Genomic DNA, 19,524 nt, shown 5'->3' on the forward strand with positions numbered 1-19,524 from the left:
TTTGCCTAATCATTTCAAGCTACAAAATAATTTTGGAATGAAAGCAAAGTACCTTCGATCCTCTGTTGCCTTCTTTTTAATATTTGGATTAGTTTGGATTCCACTTGGGCCTCCTCTTTTATTTATGCCACCAGCCTGAGTTTTGGGAGCTGTCTTGTTTGGAAAATGGTTTGAGGGAAGACTCTTTTTCAATTTGGAGTCCGAAGTCTGTGCATGCTGCTGAAAGCCGTCACTGGCTTCATTCCCACTGCTTCCACTTGTCCTTGAACTAGAGGTGCCAGCTGTCAAACGAGGCCTCTGGCTCACGGCCCTTGATCTTTGCAGTACACACGGCGTTCGAGGTCTGAAACCAGGCTGCGTGGCCTTCTGATCTTGCCCGGAGTTTGGATGTAGACTGCTCTTTCCTCCCTGAACCAAGTGGGGATGTGTCCTGGGTTTGGTGTGATGTGGCTGCACCTCAGCTTTGTCTGGTCTTTGGCGTGTGCCCCTGTTGACCATCATGTCCTGGCCCCTGGCCAGTGGTCTCCTGGGTGCCCGAGTCCCACCAAGGGTCTGAAAAGAGTAAGAGGGAGCCGTCCCCGGGGGCCTTTCTTCTGGCCGTGCGAGACCTGTTCCTCTCGAGAGTTGCTGCGACTTTTCTCGGAGAATCCTAACTTGCGTTTTTCCAACAAACTGTTTATTAACTCTGTCTTTCAGAACAGCACCATGCATTGAACTTTTGCCCACAACTTGTTTGGGAGCCAACCTACTCCTGGTCAGCTTACAGGAGTTAGTCTTTGGTTTACTTACGGTGTACACTTCAGGATCTGGCTTCCTCTCGGAGTCTGACAAGGTCTGGGGCAGGTTTTCTTTGTTTAGCTCTTTTAGAAAGCTACCCAAGGATTCATTTCCAACATGGATATTGTCCACAGAGTCTGTACATTTAGCAGTTCCTTGGTCTGCTCCCTGCTGTTTGGTGGTTTCTGATTCCTGTACATTAAGTGATCTCACAAGTTTTCTTGACAGTTCTATAGTGGATGATCTGTCTTTGTGCTGCTGTGGATCACTGCTGGAAGGTTCACAGTTTGGCTTGGAAGAAACACATCCTGAAGCTGGCCTTTTGCCCACAAGTTTTGGTGGGCCCAGCTCTGGCTTCTGGGGCCCCGCAATATTGGTGGGTCTTGGCTGGAGCTTGACGCTGCCGGGCTTTGCAGCTTTGACAGGCAAAGCACCACGGTTAGTAAGATCCTGTTTCGGTCTAACAGTCTGAAAACACAAAGAAAAACATCAAAAAAGGAAATTCATAACAATAGCTTACTGTTTTAAAAATAAAAAAAAAATGTTTATGCTCAAAAAAATTACTTTAGTTAGAATCTAATTTAAGAAAGTTCAATCTTGAGAAAGTAAAGAAAGGCTCACTAAAAAGTTATTTTTATAACATGAATTCTTATCAGAGGTATTTCAGAATGTTTTAGCTTGACAGAATTAAGCAGAGATGCAGTGAACATACAAAATGGATGGCTGTTTGAAAACAGTTCTCACTGAATGCCCATCATGTCCCAAACCAGTATGCTTTCAGGGACTGTGGAGAGATACAAACATAATAAGTTTATTAGGAAACCTCCCAACAAGTTCCTCCTCCTACTTCATACTGTTACACTCATTCTTTTCTTTAAACTCTGCCTTGTAAAGGTTATGGTACCACTCAAGAACTTCTGCCTCGTGCCCCAAGGTTGGCGGGCAAGAAGACAGAGAGTGAGAGGCCAAGAGGCTGGAGATACTTTGGAGAAGCTCTCAATAAACACCCGCATCTCAGCAGAAAATCAGTCATGTTGGTGAGGTCAGTCAGGATAGGGGCTGAGGTAGATTCTAAGTTACTAACAAGAAAGGTTTTAGTCGCATGATATAATTTTGGATAATAGAGGTAGGACTAGGTTAGAGAGCTTTGAAAACTAAAGAGAGGAGTTCAGCACTGATGTGGTAAATAACACGCAGCCACTGTGCATTCCGGACACCCACAGTGAAAGTAATCACTCAGAATTCGGCAGCGATTTGTAGAGTACGTGTGTTTTAGTTTCCTAGATGCTAAATGAATCCCCTATCACGAGTCAGCCTAACAGCAGGAATCTACTGGCCCAGGGTTTCCCAGTCCAGGTGGCTCCCTTCTGGGGCCGGGATCTCCCATCCGGCTGCCAATCTCTGGGGTTCCCGGCTTTTCCGTCACACGGTGATGCACATGGCTGCGTCCTCTCCCTTCTCCTCTGGGTTCTGCTGACTTCCGGCCACTCCCCGGGGCTTCTCTCTGTGCCTGAATTTCATTCTGTTTATGAAGGACTCCAGCCATCTGGATAACAGGCCGGCCTGGCTGGGGGGCACACCTTACCGAAGCCACACCTTCAAGAGATCCCACTGACAACGGGCCACGCCCCCGGACCGAGGGCTGGGACATGCCTTTTGTGGTGCAGTCCACTCTCTGGATGCCAGAAAGACACGTTCTTCCTACCTGCAAAATACACTCATTCCTCCAACCTCTCCCAAAGCCTCAAGTCATCTCAGTGCAATGCTAAGTACAAAGTCTCATCAAAATCATTTATGCGTGTGGTCTGTCCCGGGGCAAAATTCCTGTCTGATGGACCTGCAAAACCTAGAAAACAGTTACCTCCTTCCAATATACAATGGTGGGATAGGCCTGGGATAGGCATTCCCATTCCAGAAGGGAGAAACTGCAAGGAAATTGGAAAAACTAAGGAAAACATGGTCAACGGGTTCCAAGCAAGTCTGAAACCCAGCAGGGCAGGCGCCTTCGATTCCAAGTTCTGAGACCCTGTATCGACAGTTTGCTCTCCAGGCAAACCATGAATGCTGGGGTGTGGGGCCCCCTCTCTCTGACACTGGAATGGTGGACAGGCCCTCTCTTCTTCCTGAACAACAGGGCACTGAGCCTGTCCGCTCCCGGCACAGGGTGGACCTGTCCTCTCCACACTCGTGGGTGGGCCCACTCTCTTGGCCCAAGGAGAGCTTTCTGGTGCAGACCTCGGCTTCCACGGTCCTGTCCTGGAAGTCATTCTTCCTTCACTTCGTCCCCTCTCTGTTCCTTTCAGTCTAGGCGGGCAGTGGTTCTGTTCACACACATTTTGCAAAAACCCTGTCGGCTTTGCATGCAGTTTAAGCAGGTGCAAGCCATCAGACAACAGAACTTTCCACAGATCCTTCCTGGGTAATACATTTCCAGTGCTGACTGCCACTGAAACGGCCGGCTGGATCCATGCTCAGTCAGCCCTCCCGTGGGGGGAGCCCTGTCCTTGGGGACTCACTTCCCCAAACCCAGGGGGGCCCTGGTGGAGCTGCTTCGGGCCCTGGGCCCAGAGCACGCTGCCTGGGCAGGCTGAGGATTCTCCAAACCAACTTCTGGTTCCTCTGTGCCTGGGAGTTTGGCTGTCAGCTCAGCCCTTTCCTCTTGCGTTTTATGATAAGCTGCAAGAGGCCAGACTGGACCCTCTGCACTCGGCTTGGAAAACTCCTCAGCTCAGTATCTAAGCTCATCGCTGAGATGCAATGTTCTGCCTTCCATCCAACATAAGAACTCAATTTTGCCAAGTTTTCTGCCCCTTAATTACAAGTGTCACCTTTCTTCCAGTTTCCAATAACACACTTGTCATTTCCTTCTAAGCCTCAACAGAAGAACTTCTAACACCCATGTCCACAGTCTCTTCAAAACCAAGGCCCTTTCTAGCAGACGCCTCACAATCCTTCCAGCCTTGGCCCACTACCCAATTCCAGGGCCATTTCCACATTTCCAGGTATTTGCAGAGCAGCACCCCACTTTCTGGTATCAAAAACTGTTTCTGTTTCCTAGCTGCTAAACAAATACCATGCAACGGGCTGGCTTAACCCACAGGAACTTACTGGCTCACGGTTTATTAGAATGACTTGGCCTTAGGGGCAGAGACGCCCACCAGTTGGTGCGTTGGTGCATGCATGCTCGGTGCTGCTGGCAGGGGAGGCCTGCGGCTGGAAGGTGGAGAGGCGGACGGCAGACCTGCACGGCACTGCCTGGGTTACCCCTGGAGCCCCAGTATTGAAATCTGCCTCAGACTTCTCCATCGCTGCTTACTGAAGAGGTGCAGATGGAGGTGTAGCAGTCTCGGACAGGTCACTCTTTAATTGCTCGTTCTTGCTGATTTGAATAGATTGGGTGTACAATTCAGGGGGCTTTAGTAGATTCACAAGATGTGCAACCATCATCATCCAATTCCATAACACTCTCTCATCACCCCAGCATGCTCCCCAACCACTCCCCACCCTCTCTCCCCAGCCCCTGCCAGCCACTAACTTATGTTCTGTCTCCGTGCGTTTGCCTATTCTGGATATCTTATATAAATGGAGTCACACAATATGTGGCCTTTGTGGCTTTTTTCACTTGGCGTGTTTTCAGGGCTCATCCATGCTTAGTATCATAATTTACTTTTATGGATGAATAATAATATTCCATTTTATGGATAGATCACATTTTATTTATCCATTCATCAGTTGATGGACGTTTTGACTATTTCTACTTTTTGGCTATTGTGAATAGTGCTGCAGTGAACATCAGAGTACAGGACTTTGTATGGACATGTTTTCAATTCTCTTGAGTACGTACCTGGAAGTGGAATTGCTGGGTCTTTAGTAACTCTATGTTTAGCTTTTTGAGGAACTGCCAAACTGTTTTCCAAGGCAACTGCTCTGTTTTCCTTCCTAACCAGCAATGTATTAGGGTTCTAGTTTCTCCACATCCTCACCAACACTTGTTATTGTCTTTTTTATTACAGCCATCCTAATGGGTGCAAAGTGGTATCTTGTGATTTTAATTCGCATTTCCCTAATAATTAATGATGTTAAACATATTTGCATGTGCTTATTGGCCATTTGTATATCTTTCTGGGGGAAATGTTTAATCAGATCCTTTGTCCATTTTGCAGTTGGGTTATCTGTCTTTAATTGTTGAGCTATAAGTGTTTTATGCATGCTGGATACTAGCCCCTTGTCAGACATGTGACATCTTTCTTTTAAGTCCACCTGCTCTTGCTAACTCATTATAGGTGGGAGAACTGGTCATTTATTTTCGAACCCTCCACCGAGAGAAAAAGCAGGGCTTAGAAGAGGCACCAGAATGGAAGAATAGACGTCCAACCAATATGCAATATAAGCCATTAGAGCTGGAAGAGATTTTAGAGGTCATTAAACTCAGCCCCTTCATTTGCAAGGGAAAGTGGCTGCCCAGTGTGAGGCAGGGAGTTAGAGATGGGCTGGAGACAGAACTTCAGTCTCTGACTCCCGATCCCTTTAAATCCACCTCAGAAGGAATGTGCTAAGGGCTTGTGCCGGTTTGAATGTAATTTGTCCCCTAGAAAGAGCCATATTCTTTGACGTAATCCTGTGGGGCAGACACAATAGTGGGGATTAAGTTGGAACGTTTGGATTAGGTTCTTTGCATGGAACTGCACCCCACCCAACTGTGGGCGGTAACTCTGATTGAATAATTTCTATGGTGGTGTGGCCCCCGCCCATTCAGTGTGGGCCCTGATTGCTCTGCTGGAGCACTATATGAGCTTGCCACAGCCAAGAAGGACACTTTGAGAAAGCATGGAAGCTGAGAGAGTAGCTGCAGATGAGAAACAGTATGAAGATGGCCGTTGAAAGCAGACTCTTGCTCTAGAGAAGCTAAGAGAGGACACCCCGAGAGCAACTGAGAGTGATGTTTTGAAGAGGAGCTGCGGCCTAGAGAGGAACGTCTTGGGAAAAAGCCATTTTGAAACCAGAACTCCAGAGCAGATGCCAGCCACATGCCTTCCCAGCTAACAGAGGTTTTCCAGACACCATTGGCCATCCTCCAGTGAAGGGACCCGGTTGTTGATGTGTTAACTTGGAAACTTTATGGCCTTAAGACTGTAACTGTGTAACCAAATAAACCCCCTTTATAAAAGCCAATCCATTTCTGGTGTTTTGCATTCTGGCAGCATTAGCAAACTGGAACAGGGCTCTAATGAAAAAGTGAACAACATGCAACAACAGAGAGAAAAGAGATGGAAACTCCAAGGAAGAATCAAAGGGAAATGCTAGAAACCAAAGAACTGCAACAGAAATGAAGAATGCCTTTGGTGTGCTCTTCAGTCAGCTGGACATGGTGCAGGGAAGAATCAGTGAGCTTGAAAATACGTCAATAGAAACTTCAAAACTTAAATGCAAAAATAAAAAATAATGAAAAAGAAAAGGAGTAGAATGTCCAAGAACTATGGAACAATTACAAAAGATGTAACATACACATAATGGGAATATGACAGAAGGAGAAGAAAGAGAAAGATCTGAAGTAATAACAGATAAGAATTTTCCAAAATTAATGACAGACATCAAATCACAGATCCAGGAAACTCGAACAACCAAGTAAGATAAATACTAAAAAAATCTATCCCTAGGCATATCATAATCAAACTGCAGAAAATCCAAAGTGAAGAAAAATCTTGGAAGAAGTCAAAGTGACAAAATACCTCTCCTATGGAGGGACGAGGACAAGAGCTGATGAGACTCCTCTTCAGAAACTGTGCAAACAAGGAGAGAGTGGAGTGAAATGTTTAAGGTGTTGAAAACAACCTCACCAACTGTTCTAGTTTGCTAATGCTGCAGAATGCAAAACACCAGAGATGGATTGGCTTTTATAAAAGGGGGTTTATTTGGTTACACAACTACAGTCTTAAGGCCATAAAGTGTCCAAGGTAACATATCAGCAGTTGGGTACCTTCACTGGAGGATGGCCAATGGCATCCGGAAAACCTCTGTTAGCTGGGAAGGCACGTGGCTGGCGTCTGCTCCAAAGCTCGGCCTCAAAACGGCTTTCTCCCAGGACGTTCCTCTCTAGCAAGCTTGCTCCTCTTCAAAACATCACTCACAGCTGCACTGAGTTCCTTGTCTTTCAGTCAGTTCATTTATATGGCTCCACTGATCAAGGCACACCCTGAATGGGTGGGGCCACGCCTCCATGGAAATACCCCATCAGTTATCATCTACAGTTGGGTGGGGCGCATCTCCATGCAAACAACCTAATCCAAACGTTCCAACTTAATCCCCACTATTATGTCTTCCCCACAAGATTGCATCAAAGAATACGGCTTTTTCTGGGGGACATAATACATTCAAACCGGCACACCAACCTAGAAGTCTGAATTCAGTAAAATTATCCTCCAAAAGCGATAAGAAATAAAGAATTTCTCAGCCACACAAAAATTGAGGGAATTTGTTGCCAACAGACTTGACGCTTTCTCCCTAAGGTCAGGAAGAAGGCAGGACAAGGATGTCCTCTCTCACAGCCCCTACTCAACATCGTGCTGCAAGTCCTGGGGAATGTGACAAGGTAAGCAGAGGAAATAAAAGCTACACAGACTGAGAAGGAAGAAATAAAACTGTCTTTATTCTCGGATGATATGGTCGTCATTAATGATTGCCAATTAAAAACTCACCACCATTTACATTAGCACCAAACAAAATGAATTACTTAGGTTAAACCTAACAAAATATGTACAAGAGCTATATGAGGACAACTATAGAACTCAGATGAAATAAATCAAGGAAGAGCTAAATAAATGGAGATAGGAAGGAAGACTTACTATTATTAAGGTATCAATTCTTTCAACTTGATCTATAGATTCGATGCAATCCCCATCAAAATCCCTGCAAATTATTTCATGGATTATGATTCCAGAACGTATATGGAAAGGCAAGAGACCCAGAACAGCAAACACAGCCCTGAAGACCTAAGTTGGAGAGACTGACTACCTGACTTCAAGGATTCCTGCCAAGGACAGTGACTGAGACAGTGCTGGTGACAGAAAGGAACAGGAGAGCCAGGAAGAGACACACAGACAGCGTCACTCGTCTTGGCAAGGGAGCAAAGCAACTCTGGGGGAGCCTTGAGCACGTTCTGCGGAGAGAAAGGAGCCAGCCTGGAGGGGCTGCAGGCTGTACGAGTCCAACTACAGGAAGTTTTGGAAAAGGCAAAACTATAGACAGCGAAAAGACCAGTGGCAGTGGGGATGAGCGGGAGTCACGGGGGGTTCAGGGCCGGGAAGCTACTTGGAATGAGGCTGTAATGGTGGATGTGACATTGAGCACTTGTCAAGACCCACAGAGGCGTACAACATCAAGGGAACCCTAATGTCAACTACGGACTTGAGTGAACAATGTGTTACCACCAGCTCAGCAATCCTAACGGAGACACCACACTGCTGCAAGCTGGTAGGAACGGGGAAGCTGTGGCGGAGAGTGGGGGGAGGGGAAGTCTCCCCAACTTTTGCTCAATCTTTTGCAAATGAACACTGCTCTAAAAATAAAGTCTACTTAACAAATTAAAGGTGGGATTTTTACTGACTATATTATTGCAGATGAAGAAGTATCGTAGGCTCCTTTAGTACTCTATCCACAGTCTGGCTGAGCTGCACTAACTGGGGGCATATTTTTGTTAAGTAGTTGGGAGGATCCAACGTGGCTGTTCGTGTTTCATGACTACTCAGCTGGCGAACTTCGCGGCTGCATAGCAAAGTGGTTGGGAGTGCGGGCCCTCAGCTCTGTCACTTACCAGCCATGTCATCTTTAGAAGCTACGTAACCTGTGACTCAATCCCTCATCTGTAAAATGGGGATATTAATAGAAACCACCTCACCAGGTTGCGTAAGGACTCAACAGGCTCACGCAAGCTGAAACCTGCCAGGCGCAGCGTAAGTATTCAACAAATGTTAGCTATGGAGAGGACCAAAGTCCATTGAACTTTTCAAAAAACGATTCTGTCTCTTATTAAACCACACTACTCATATTTCTGAGAAGTATCTTTGCAATACATGTTCTTTAGGTTGCTAAAATCTTTATAACTTTTATTCCTAGTTATAATTCCAAAATGGATACATCTTAAAAGATTAATTTCTACTTACAGATTTAGAAGGTGCTGGATTTGAGCAAATATTCTTGGCTTTTAGATAAGGCCTATAAAAGACAACAAAATTAATCCTTAGTACAGAAGATCAGCAAGGTTTGGGAATTACAGTAATTAAAACTTATTAGAACTAGAATTTTAAATTCTTTGAATTTCTATATATGATAGAATAATTCAAAATTACATTCAGTAAAAAGTTTCCTTACCGTTCTGCCCTTAGTCCTGTATCCCCTCTGGGAGACTACCCATCCAGAAATATCCCCTTCACAAATGCAGCATTCCAGTATTTACAAAGTATATGTTTCCTTCAGACATACATAGTCTTATTAATTCCATCAGCATTTCCTGAACACACAATGTGCCAGGCATAGAGATGTAATATAAAATAAAATAATGACCTGCTTGTTTAAAAAATTCTTTGAATTCTTTGGTTTAAGAATCTTCAAATAGTGAATTTTCAGGGGGAAAAAAGTGATATAATTAAAAAACCGGGGACACCTATGAAATCTAGCAAGGGAGACAGAAAGTAGAGAAAATCTAGCAGGATGCAGTCTTCAGAGACCTAAACCAGTGGCCACACTGCAGGGACCTGGACTGTGCCTCAGTGGACGAGTCGCTGGGCAGGCAGGGCCTCGCCTCATTTACCCGTGTCTCCGGCCCCAGGAAGGCCGATACACTGCAGGCACTGAGTTAACATCTGCTGAATAAAGGAATTACCTTCAGTTAATCAAGGGAACAGAGTTGAGCAAAAACCCAGGGTAATGAGAAATTAAAATAAAGGGTGAAAGCTAACGTGGAGAGAAAATACATCCACACTAAGCAAGCGTGATGAACAACATGCGCAAGATGCGAGAGGCGGACAGAAGATGAGAGGAAGTGGCCACGGTCTGCCTCGAGAACACGAGTGCCGCGGCTGGAGGACGTGGGAGGGTGGCCACAGAGAACTCCTCGCCACCAGCTCTCCTCTTGAGGGAGGAACTCCAGAACCGGGCCTTCAGCAGCTTGCTAAAACAGTGCCTTCCCCGGGATTCTGCAGGTAAAAGCAGGACAGGAAAGGCTTCCAAGGCACAGGCAGCATTGCAGACCCTCCCCTCCGGCCTCGGAGGCCGCCACCACAGTGCTGTTGTCATCCTTGCCCCTGGCCGAGGTGCCGCCTGGGGTCTCTGTCATCCTGGACCGAAAGGCCCTTTTTGAGGAATCACAGGATCCTGCTGTGGCCTGAGTGGGCTGCAAGCAGAAGGGCGATGTTCTGAAAAGGTTTTAAGCTGCTGTCAGCAGCCAGTGCCCGGCCCCGGCACAGCTGGGGGACAGACTTACTTGGTGTCCTGGCGCTTCAGCTTCCCCTTGGCTGCCAGGTACTCCTGCAGCTTCCTCTGCCGCTCCTCTGCAGAACAAACAATGGAGGACGTCACTCTAAAGCCCCTTGTTCTAGAAGCCTGCCTGCAAGTTAACTCCTCCGATGTCATCTGCTGGGCTGACTAGCCAGGCCCTGCTTACTTCCACCGGACCTCATGCAAACCTGAGGCATTTTACAGGCAGAAACTTGGCATGAATAACTTGCCCACAGCCACGCAGCTAATACGTGCAAAGCTGGACCATGAAACTGGTTCATTCAACCCCAGAGCCCTCACCCACAGCCACTGCTCTCGGCCACACACACTCGGCTTTGCATAAAGCTCTGCTACCGGCCCTCCAGAGCTGGCGAGCCAAGCCTGGTTTTCAATTATGGGTTTTGAAGGAATGATGATTTTTTACCCACAAAGCCTTCCATGGTTTCATTTGGAAGTGAGGAAAAAGAACGGCAGGTTAGGGGGCTCATGACAAACATTTATATGGCGACTTTCTGCGGAAGGCACTGGTGAGGGATGAAAAATCAAGACTTCTGCCTTCAAGAATGTGGAGGTAAACACAACAATTACAACATAAGGCAAAATCCAAGGGCCATGAGAGGGGCACAAAGAAAGCGACATGGGAGTTCAGAGGCAGGGATGGGCTGAGGGAAGCCAGTGGCTGGAAAAGGTTAAAACTAAAGAATGGTTTAAAAACCGTCTCTGGGGTACAGAACCCACTCGGCCCTGCCTCTGCATCGAGCCTGGCATCCGACTCTGCAGCCTGGGATGAGATGGTGCAGAGAAAGACAACAGTTTAGAGCAGGGGCTGTGGGGTCCGACAGACTGGCCGGAAGCCCAGCTCTGTGACCTCCAGGAGTCACCCAAGCCCGCTGCCTCCACGCTGTGAAAATGGGCCAGAAACACCGTCCCTAAGGCTGTTGCTGAAAGTGCCCCGGACAGCGCGCGGGACCGGCAGGCCCAGCAGCTTCCACACCCACAGGACCAAAACCCCATCGTGTCTTGGAGGCGGCTCCCAGCAAGAGCATTCGGAGGGAGGAAGGGGCTCCGGGCACAGCCGGCTCAAGAGGCCTGGAGGAAGGGGACAGCTGTCAAAACTCGGGGTGCAAAGAGGACAGGGGCCGGGCTGTGACCGGGGGGTGCAGGTGACAGGGCCGGGCTGTGACCGGGGGGCGCAGGTGGCAGGGCCGGGCTATGACCGGGGGACGCAGGTGACAGGGCCGGGCTGTGACCCCGGGGCGCAGGTGACAGGGCAGGGCTGTGACCGGGGGACGCAGGTGACAGGGCAGGGCTGTGACCGGGGGACGCAGGTGACAGGGCAGGGCTGTGACCGGGGGGCGCAGGTGGCAGGGCCGGGCTATGACCGGGGGACGCAGGTGACAGGGCCGGGCTGTGACCCCGGGGCGCAGGTGACAGGGCAGGGCTGTGACCGGGGGACGCAGGTGACAGGGCAGGGCTGTGACCGGGGGGCGCAGGTGGCAGGGGCCGGGCTGTGACCGGGGGGCGCAGGTGACAGGGCAGGGCTGTGACCGGGGGGCGCAGGTGGCAGGGGCCGGGCTGTGACCGGGGGACACAGGTGACAGGGCAGGGCTGTGACCCGGGGACGCAGGTGACAGGGGCCGGGCTATGACCGGGGAGAGGAGGACGCGGGGAAGAGATGACAAGGGCCGGGGCCAGGGGGCGCGGGGCGCAGGCGGCCCCGGGGGTCTGGGCCCAGTGGAAGCGCCGAGGGGATCCGGGCAGCAGGCAGCGGAGAGGACTCCGGCGGCTCCCCTCGTCCCGCCCGCCCAGCTCCCTGCCAGGGCTGGCGGCCCGACTCACCCACTGCGGCGGCGGCCCCCGGCCCCACCATGGCTCCTCCGCGGCGGTTTCTGCTCGGAGGCGGCCCCGCAGCCCTCGCTCCCGCGTCCGCCGCGCTCACTGGCTCCCGGGATTTGAAACCCGCCAGTCGGAAGCGGGCACGGGAGGGCGGGAAAACAGCAGGCGCTGCGGTTGGCTCCGGCCCGTCGAGCCCGCCTCCGGCGCCCCAGGATTGGAAGACGCGCTGCGCAGGTCGCCGCTGGAGCCGCTGCTTCCGGGGCGGCGCCGGGGGCTGCGGTGCGCAGAGCAGGGGGGTGAGGCCTAAAGCGGTGCGTCGGCGCCAGGTCTTGTTCCGTGTGGGGTTCTGCCGCGGGTCCCTTCCCGCCGCGCCTCCCACGCCGAGCCCCCTCCCTGCCGAGACCCCCCCCGCCGGCGCCCCCCGCCGAGCCCCCTCCCCGCCGAGACCCCCCCGCCCAGCCCCGCCCCTCCGAGACCCCCCCGCCCAGCCCCTCCCCGCCGAGCCCCCCCCGCTGAGCCGCCATCCTGTCCCACCCGGGAGGGGCCCACCTGAGGTGGCAGCGGCCTTTTTGCAGGGCCTGGAAGGTATTTTTCTCTTGGAGAACGTGGCCTGGGGTCTGAAGGAAAACTCAGGCGCTTTCCTTCCCGGTGTGCCCCTGCTTCAGCCTCGACGGGCCTGGGGAAGGCCCTGGCGCCCTCGTCCCGGGCGCTGGCGAGACCCTGGGCGGGGAGGCAGCCGTGTCTGCGACCCTGCCCCGCTTCCCAGCTCGGCTGCGCCCTTGGCCCCTTGTCGCTGGGGTTTCTAGATAAATCTATGCATTTTAACGTTTAAGTTAATAGTATACAAGATATGTGTAAAATAGGAAATGATTATTTTAGTAAAAATTTTGGACAGTTTGTCTAGAACCATGAATCTGTGCCTAAAGATTAAATCTATCTCCTTACATACTCCTCTCTGTTGGGGAACCGACCCCCCCCTTTTCCTTAGTTACCTTTTTTTTAAATATAACACTTTATCAAGATATGATTTATATACTACACAATTCACCCATGTAAAGAGTACAATTCAATTTTAGAACATTTAAGGAAAAGGTGTATATATGCACATTTGTAAGGTGCTCCATTGGGAATAAAGACTATCGTTGAAAATAAATGTAAAAATCAAGAGAAAGATCGTGTAAAACAGGCAACCATTTTGCTTATTTTTGTGGTGAAATACACATTACATAGAATTTACTATTTTGACCATTTTAAAGTGTACAATTCAGTGGAATTATGTACATTCATAATGTTGTGCAACCATCACCACTATATAGTTTCATCACTCCGGACAAAACCCTGTACCCGTAAAGCAAGCACTCGCCATTTCCGTCTCCTGCCTCACCACCTGTTCCCTGTAAACCATTAACCTGTTTCTGTCTCTGGATTTGCCCCCTCTGGACACTTCATGTAAATGGAATCATACACTTACTGGTCTTTTGTGTTTGGCTGCTTTCACCTAACAATGTTTTCAAGGTTCACCCATGTTGTAACCTTTGTGAGTACATTGTTTCTTTTTATGGTGGAGCAATGTATCACATTTTATTTACCCATTCATCAGTTGATGGACTTTTGTGTTGTTTCCGTCTTTAGGCTGTGAACATTCATGTACAGACGTTTGTATGGACACATATTTTCAGGAGTGGAATTGCTGGGTCACACAGTAATTATTTAACTGTTTGAGGAACTGTCAAACTGTTTTTACAACACAGTACCATTTTACATTCCCACCAGTAGTGTCTGAGGGTTCCAATTTCTCCACATCCTTGCCAACACTTGTTATTGTCTGTCTGCTTGATTCTAGCCATCCGGTGGGTGAGAAGTGGTATCTCTGTGGTTTTGATTTGCATTTCCCTGATGGCTAATGGTGTGGAGCAGCTTTTCATGTGCTTATTGGCCATTTGTATATCTTTTTTAGGGAAATATCTAATCAGATCCTCTGCCCATTTTTTAATTGGTTTATTTGTGTTTTTATTGTTGAAGATCTCTTAGTTGCCTTGGGCAAGGCATCTGTGCCGGTTTGGATGTATTATGTCTCCCAAAATGCCATGTTCTTTGATGCAATCTTGTGGGGGCAGATGTATTAGTATTGATTAGGTTGGAATCGTTGGATTAGGTTGTTTCCGTGGAGATGTGACCCACCCAACTATGGGTGATAACTTTGATTAGGTTATTTTTATGGTGGTACAACCACACCCATTCAACATGGGTCTTGAGTAGTTCACTGGGGTCCTTTAAAAACGCTGGCACAGACCCAGATGCTGGCTGACTTAGCTCGGAGATGCTTGGAGTACAGATCCCTGATACTGGCTGCAGCCAAGAGAGACATTTTGGAGATGGCCATTGAAAGCAGACACTGCTCCAGAGAAGCTAAGTGAGGACAAAATGCCACAAAAGTGACATTTTGAAGAACACACAGGAGCTGAGAGAGGAGCTGGACCACAACCTGGGATCAGCAGATGCTAGTCACGTGCCTTCCCAGCTGACAGACGTGTTCCGGACGCCATCAGCCGTCATCAGCCGTTCTTCAGTGAAGGTATCCTCATGTTGATGCCTTAGTTTGGACACTTTTATGGCCTTCAGACTGTAAATTTGTAACCAAATAAACCCCCTTTATAAAAGCCAATCTGTTTCTGGTATTTTGCATAGTGGCAGCATTAGCAAACCAGAACAGCATCCCTTTCTCAAAGGAACAATTTTTGTGTCCTGTTTTGTGCTTAGCTTGATTATTTGTTTGTCTTTTCCCATACTTTTCTGTAAGCTTTGTGAGAGCAGGCCGTTATATGCATCATGCCTGGCATCAAAGAGGGATTCAGTAGGTATCTGTTGAATGAGTAACTGGAACTCTCTCTCTTTAGAATCTCTTACAGTACAGTAACTGCACTATTTTCTAGAAGTAGCTGCGAGCTGGCTCAATATACCATTGGCTATTCCAGCCCACATGTTTCCACTTGGCATCACTATACCCTTAGAGACTTTGCTAAATCAAAATACAGTATGATGTAGAAGTTGAAAAGAAATTCATGTGGCTAGGTGGAAGCCACCAAGGATGGCTGACTGGCTGGTAAAGACATTTGTCTGCAGGAATGTGCTATCATGGGGGTCCGTACTTCAGCTTCGTGCTTTCTGGAACTTCACTTAATTTGCACCCTAAGTATGGATCAGTCTCTCACAGCAATTACCATGTAAAAAAGGTGACAGCTACTCTGCAGTGAAGACAGAACACTCAACCCCTGGCACCATGCTAAACTCTTGGTATCTTACCTCATTTAATCCAGTTACCACCATCTCCGTCTTGTAGATAAGGAAAGTGAGGATGACAGATTAAGAGACCAGTCAAGTAACCAAATGAGGTGTGAATCCAGTACTTGGGAGTCTAAAGTCCGTTCCCGTTGTCTTTATGGTCTAAGTTTGCAGAAGTCTGGATTATAAGGTAGAGAGCCAGTTTTAATTTACAGCAGGGCTAGGATGGCAGAGGAGACTTGGCAGGTGCTCGAGCAGTGCGTGAGCTCCCTTTCTGGAGGAAGCGAGCCTGGGCGCAGGCCATGTGCCCGACGGGAATGCTTGGTGCAGGAAGCCCCAGTGCCCTGTTGCCACGAGAAACACCACTGTCAGCGGCCGCGAGCAGACTGGGTCGTGGGCCAAGATGCCTTTCTCTTGGGCAGTGTTTTCCTGGGCCCCGCCGACCCTTGCCTTTCTGTTTGCCTTTTTCTTCCGCTTGCTTTCTTTGCTAATGCACACTCTGACTTTTTCCTTACATGTGAAATACCAAGTGAAATATCTCTGTGGCCTGGAGTAGTTCCGTGTCTTTACACTGCCTTGAGTCTGTCCACAGTGATTGTGTTGGTCCTGAAACTTCACTTTCAGGAGATAGTTCCTTCCTTTTTTGACAAGCCCTTTGTGCTGCACCTTAGTGTGATTCCATGTATAGTATGGATGATCCCAGCAAAAACAGAATCATGGTTTCTGTGTGAGGTTCACAGTGAGCTCAGGCTGTGCCTTGTGATTGCAGCGTTTTATTGTATGTTCTCAGAAAACGTCTCTTGAAAAATCTTTTCTAAACTCTGCAAAACGTTCATTCACGTCAAGAATACCTGTCCGGCCCTTCCCCCCGGGTGGCGCGGCGGTGTTGTGGCGGAGGCCGGCGGCCGGCTGCTGCGGAGCCCGCGGAGCCTTAGCGCCTGGACCGCCGCAGGTCCTTTCGGAATAAACCATGGGATTGAGCGTCATTCAGTTGTGGTGGAATATGCCAAGGAAAAACTGGAGAGCTTCATCAAAAATAGTGATAGCTTTGATAATCAGCTCCTAGACCTAGACTATCCGTCTAAGAGGGAAGCTACAGGGCAAGGCTAGGTCACCCTGATCTCCAGCAGCTTATCAAAAGAATTATATGGGCAAGTTGGCAGAGGTCCCTGCTGTGAACGAAATCATCTGTCCGTCTCAAGATGAAGATATTCCAACATGCACCTATAAAGAAAACCACTGCTAAGATTTGAGTTCTGTGAACCTGCATTTGTGGTTGGTAATTGCCTCCAAATAGCATCTGACAGCCATCAGTATGATCGAATTTGTTGTGGAGCCGGAGTCCAGAAAGACCATGAAAACTACATGAAAATATTACTAAAAGTTGGAGGCATTCTAGTCATGCCTATAGAGGATCAGTGAACACAAATTATGTGAACTGGACAAAACACTTGGGAAAGTAAAAATATCCTTGCTGTTTCATTTGCTCCACTTGTTCAACCAAGTAAGAATGACAATGGCAGACCAGATTCAGTGGGACTCCCCCCATGTGCTGTCAGGAATCTACAGGACTTGGCTCGTCTTTACATTCAGCGCACACTTAGAAATTTCATAAATGATAAAAGCCAAGGGGATTCCTCAAAGAGTGCCACCGAAAAGGAAATGGAAGAGAGTTAAACAAAGAATTAACACTTTTGTGTTTGTGGGTAATCAGCTTATTCCTCAGCCTCTAGACAGTGAGGAGGATGAAAAAATGGAAGAAGATACAAAGAAGAGGAAGAGAAAGACCATAGTGAAGCCATGAAGCCAGAGCAGCCTCCTCAAAATTTACTGAGGGAAAAAATCATGAAGCTGCCCCTCCTTGAATCTTTAAAAGCTTACTTGACATATTTTAGAGAAAAATAATTTAGATCGAGAAGAAAGAATGCCTACTGATAATTCCTTCAGTCTTGAAAATGTAGCATTTGTTAGGAGTTAAAAGAAAAAATTATTACTTTCAGAGAGAATTGTAGTGGAAAAAGTATAACATGTTTCTTAGTAACAAAAAATAATGTATTCAGTGATTAAAAAGAATCCCTTTTATAAAATCTATTTTTCTTTAAATCTCAGAAAAATGCTGTTTTGACTCTGATTTCAAAGTGGAATGCAGCAATGATCAAGACTTTATGTACTGTAAATCCTTTTCTGATTCCTAATAGATTTGTAGTGGTGAGGGTTAAATTTAATTTTATGTAAGGTTAAATAATGGTTAAGCATATATAATCTGATTGGAATTGCAGTTTGAATTTCTGCTAGGAAAACTTTCTTATCCAATAAGGAAATCAAATGCTTTCTAAACCTATTTACCTTACTTTTGTTGGCAATCACATTGCTGAGTTGCTGTAGATGTATTCCGGGCAATATATGAGTGCAATAACAGTAAAGATATTGAATAATTTAGCTTTAAAGAAGAAAAAAGGTTTCATGGAATTCAACAGTCCTTCTACTTTGCTTTTGAATCCATTGCCAAAATATATGAGGAAAATAAGTGCTTCTCTTATAGAGATCTTAAGAGCACATCGAGTGAATGTAAAGTCTATACTTAATACAACTCTTAATTTCTATGGATCCTTTACATTTTCAGTATTTATAAATAATGAGGTTATCTTGCTCTCTGGAGTTTTAAAAGATGATATATTTAGGATTGTTTTTTCTATAGTCCACTGTATAAAGTATTTAGTTTTTAAAAGTCCATCATTCTGTGTTCCTCTTTTAATAGCCCAGACCATGAACAAATAAGCCTGAGTGACCGTCCCCTCATGGACAGCTCTCAGTAGCAGGGCCAGAGCAGATTTGTTCAGCAGATGCTCTTCAGCGAATGGAGCTTCTTTTCATCTGAATATTCATCTTTGACAAGGTAGGGTGAGCTCACTGACATTTGCTTTGGAATTCATCTTTTTAATATAAGAAATATTTATAGAAATTGTGTGTAGATGCCTTTCCTGTTGAGAATCATAGTATAATCGTTGGGACCTGTGTTATGCCCATTTAACTTCTTCCCGTCTCATCCTTAGTTTCTTCAGGTAAACTTATAATGGTTTTGATTTTTTGCTTAATATCACATGCATAAACTATCCATTGTTTGAATTTTAGTTGTAGCTTATTGGTAATAAAACAGGTCATAAATGCTGGAAAAAAAAAAAAAAGAATACCTGTCCCTGCTCTCCAAGATCCACTCTTCTCCCTTTTCTGAAGCGCTAGTAGCAGCAGGTCTCCTCACAGGAAGAAGAAGTGTCTTCAGCTGTCACGTAGTGAACGGAGCTTGGAGGAAAACTAACTTTACTTCGTGGCGGGGTGAGGAGAGTGTTCCTCTGGAAATTGAGGCCTCTTGTAGTGCTGGGAGCCAAAACTGGTTTTAGGGGTGCTGAGAGACGACGGGACAGTCATGGGAGTCTCCACTCAGTTCTCCATGGTCCTGGGACTCCTCCCGATCGGGCAGAGCCCTGCAGACCCCTGGAGGAGTGAATGCAGAGGGACGAGCCCAGGTGCTGGGCCCCGGCTGCCATAAGGGTGTAAGCGAGTGTCTGAACGCTGGGCTATTCTGCCGGCTGGTTGCCTCTAGGAGGGCCCCTTGGTTTCCCTGCGGTGTTGGGAGGCCTCCGCTGAACTGACGGGGATGTGAGGACTCGCTTCTTCCAACCATGCCTGGGCTTTCCCAAAGAGGAAGCATTGGCAGCCTAGGATAAACCAGCCTTGGCTCCGGGAATGCCCAAATCCAGTGGTTCTTTACTAGGGTACATGTGAGAACCAGCTTTGGGGCTCTAAGGAAATAGAAAGCTCAGGTTCCACCCGGACAGACTGACCGCCGAGCTGAGGCCTGGGGGTCTCTTTTACAAAGAGACCCCCGGACGCTCAGCTTCCTGCTATCCAGGGCTCATAAGATTGCATGATTCGTTATTATTTATCAGGCACTCTGATGGAAAAACAGAAAAAAACAAAAAAACATACTTCTGGGAAGAGGGAACAAAGGTATTCTTGGCCAGGAAGGTGAATAAGAGGGCAAAGCGAACCATACAACCAGAAATATAAATAACCTTAGAGAACAATTTAAGATAAGTGTGCATCTCAGGGCCAGGTTATGGTGTACCTGGGTTCCGG

The 19,524-nt window shown here is 47.5% G+C and overlaps 1 protein-coding gene and 1 pseudogene across 2 annotated transcripts in view; one reads left to right on the plus strand and one right to left on the minus strand.

The window, feature by feature from the left end:
• The window catches only part of CKAP2L (cytoskeleton associated protein 2 like), a 29,017-nt gene extending 16,812 nt beyond the window's left edge, over positions 1 to 12,205 (minus strand). Inside the window, exons 1-4 of one of the 2 annotated variants that reach the window (XR_005212377.1) lie at positions 12,109 to 12,205; positions 10,256 to 10,322; positions 8,937 to 8,988; positions 53 to 1,245 (exon numbers count right to left, since the gene is read on the minus strand). Coding sequence is in view for 1 of the 2 variants with exons in the window: in XM_037807084.1 (XP_037663012.1) it covers positions 53 to 1,245; positions 8,937 to 8,988; positions 10,256 to 10,322; positions 12,109 to 12,139 (1,343 nt within the window). In the remaining variant the exon portion in view is untranslated. The remainder of the gene's footprint in view (positions 1 to 52; positions 1,246 to 8,936; positions 8,989 to 10,255; positions 10,323 to 12,108) is intronic. The other variant, XM_037807084.1, reaches the window with a different exon arrangement.
• Positions 12,138 to 17,292, plus strand: LOC119512170 (annotated as a pseudogene).
• The last annotated feature ends 2,232 nt before the right edge of the window (positions 17,293 to 19,524 follow it).

The sequence above is a fragment of the Choloepus didactylus genome, chromosome 17, assembly GCF_015220235.1.
Source record: "Choloepus didactylus isolate mChoDid1 chromosome 17, mChoDid1.pri, whole genome shotgun sequence".
Classification (NCBI taxonomy): domain Eukaryota; kingdom Metazoa; phylum Chordata; class Mammalia; order Pilosa; family Megalonychidae; genus Choloepus; species Choloepus didactylus.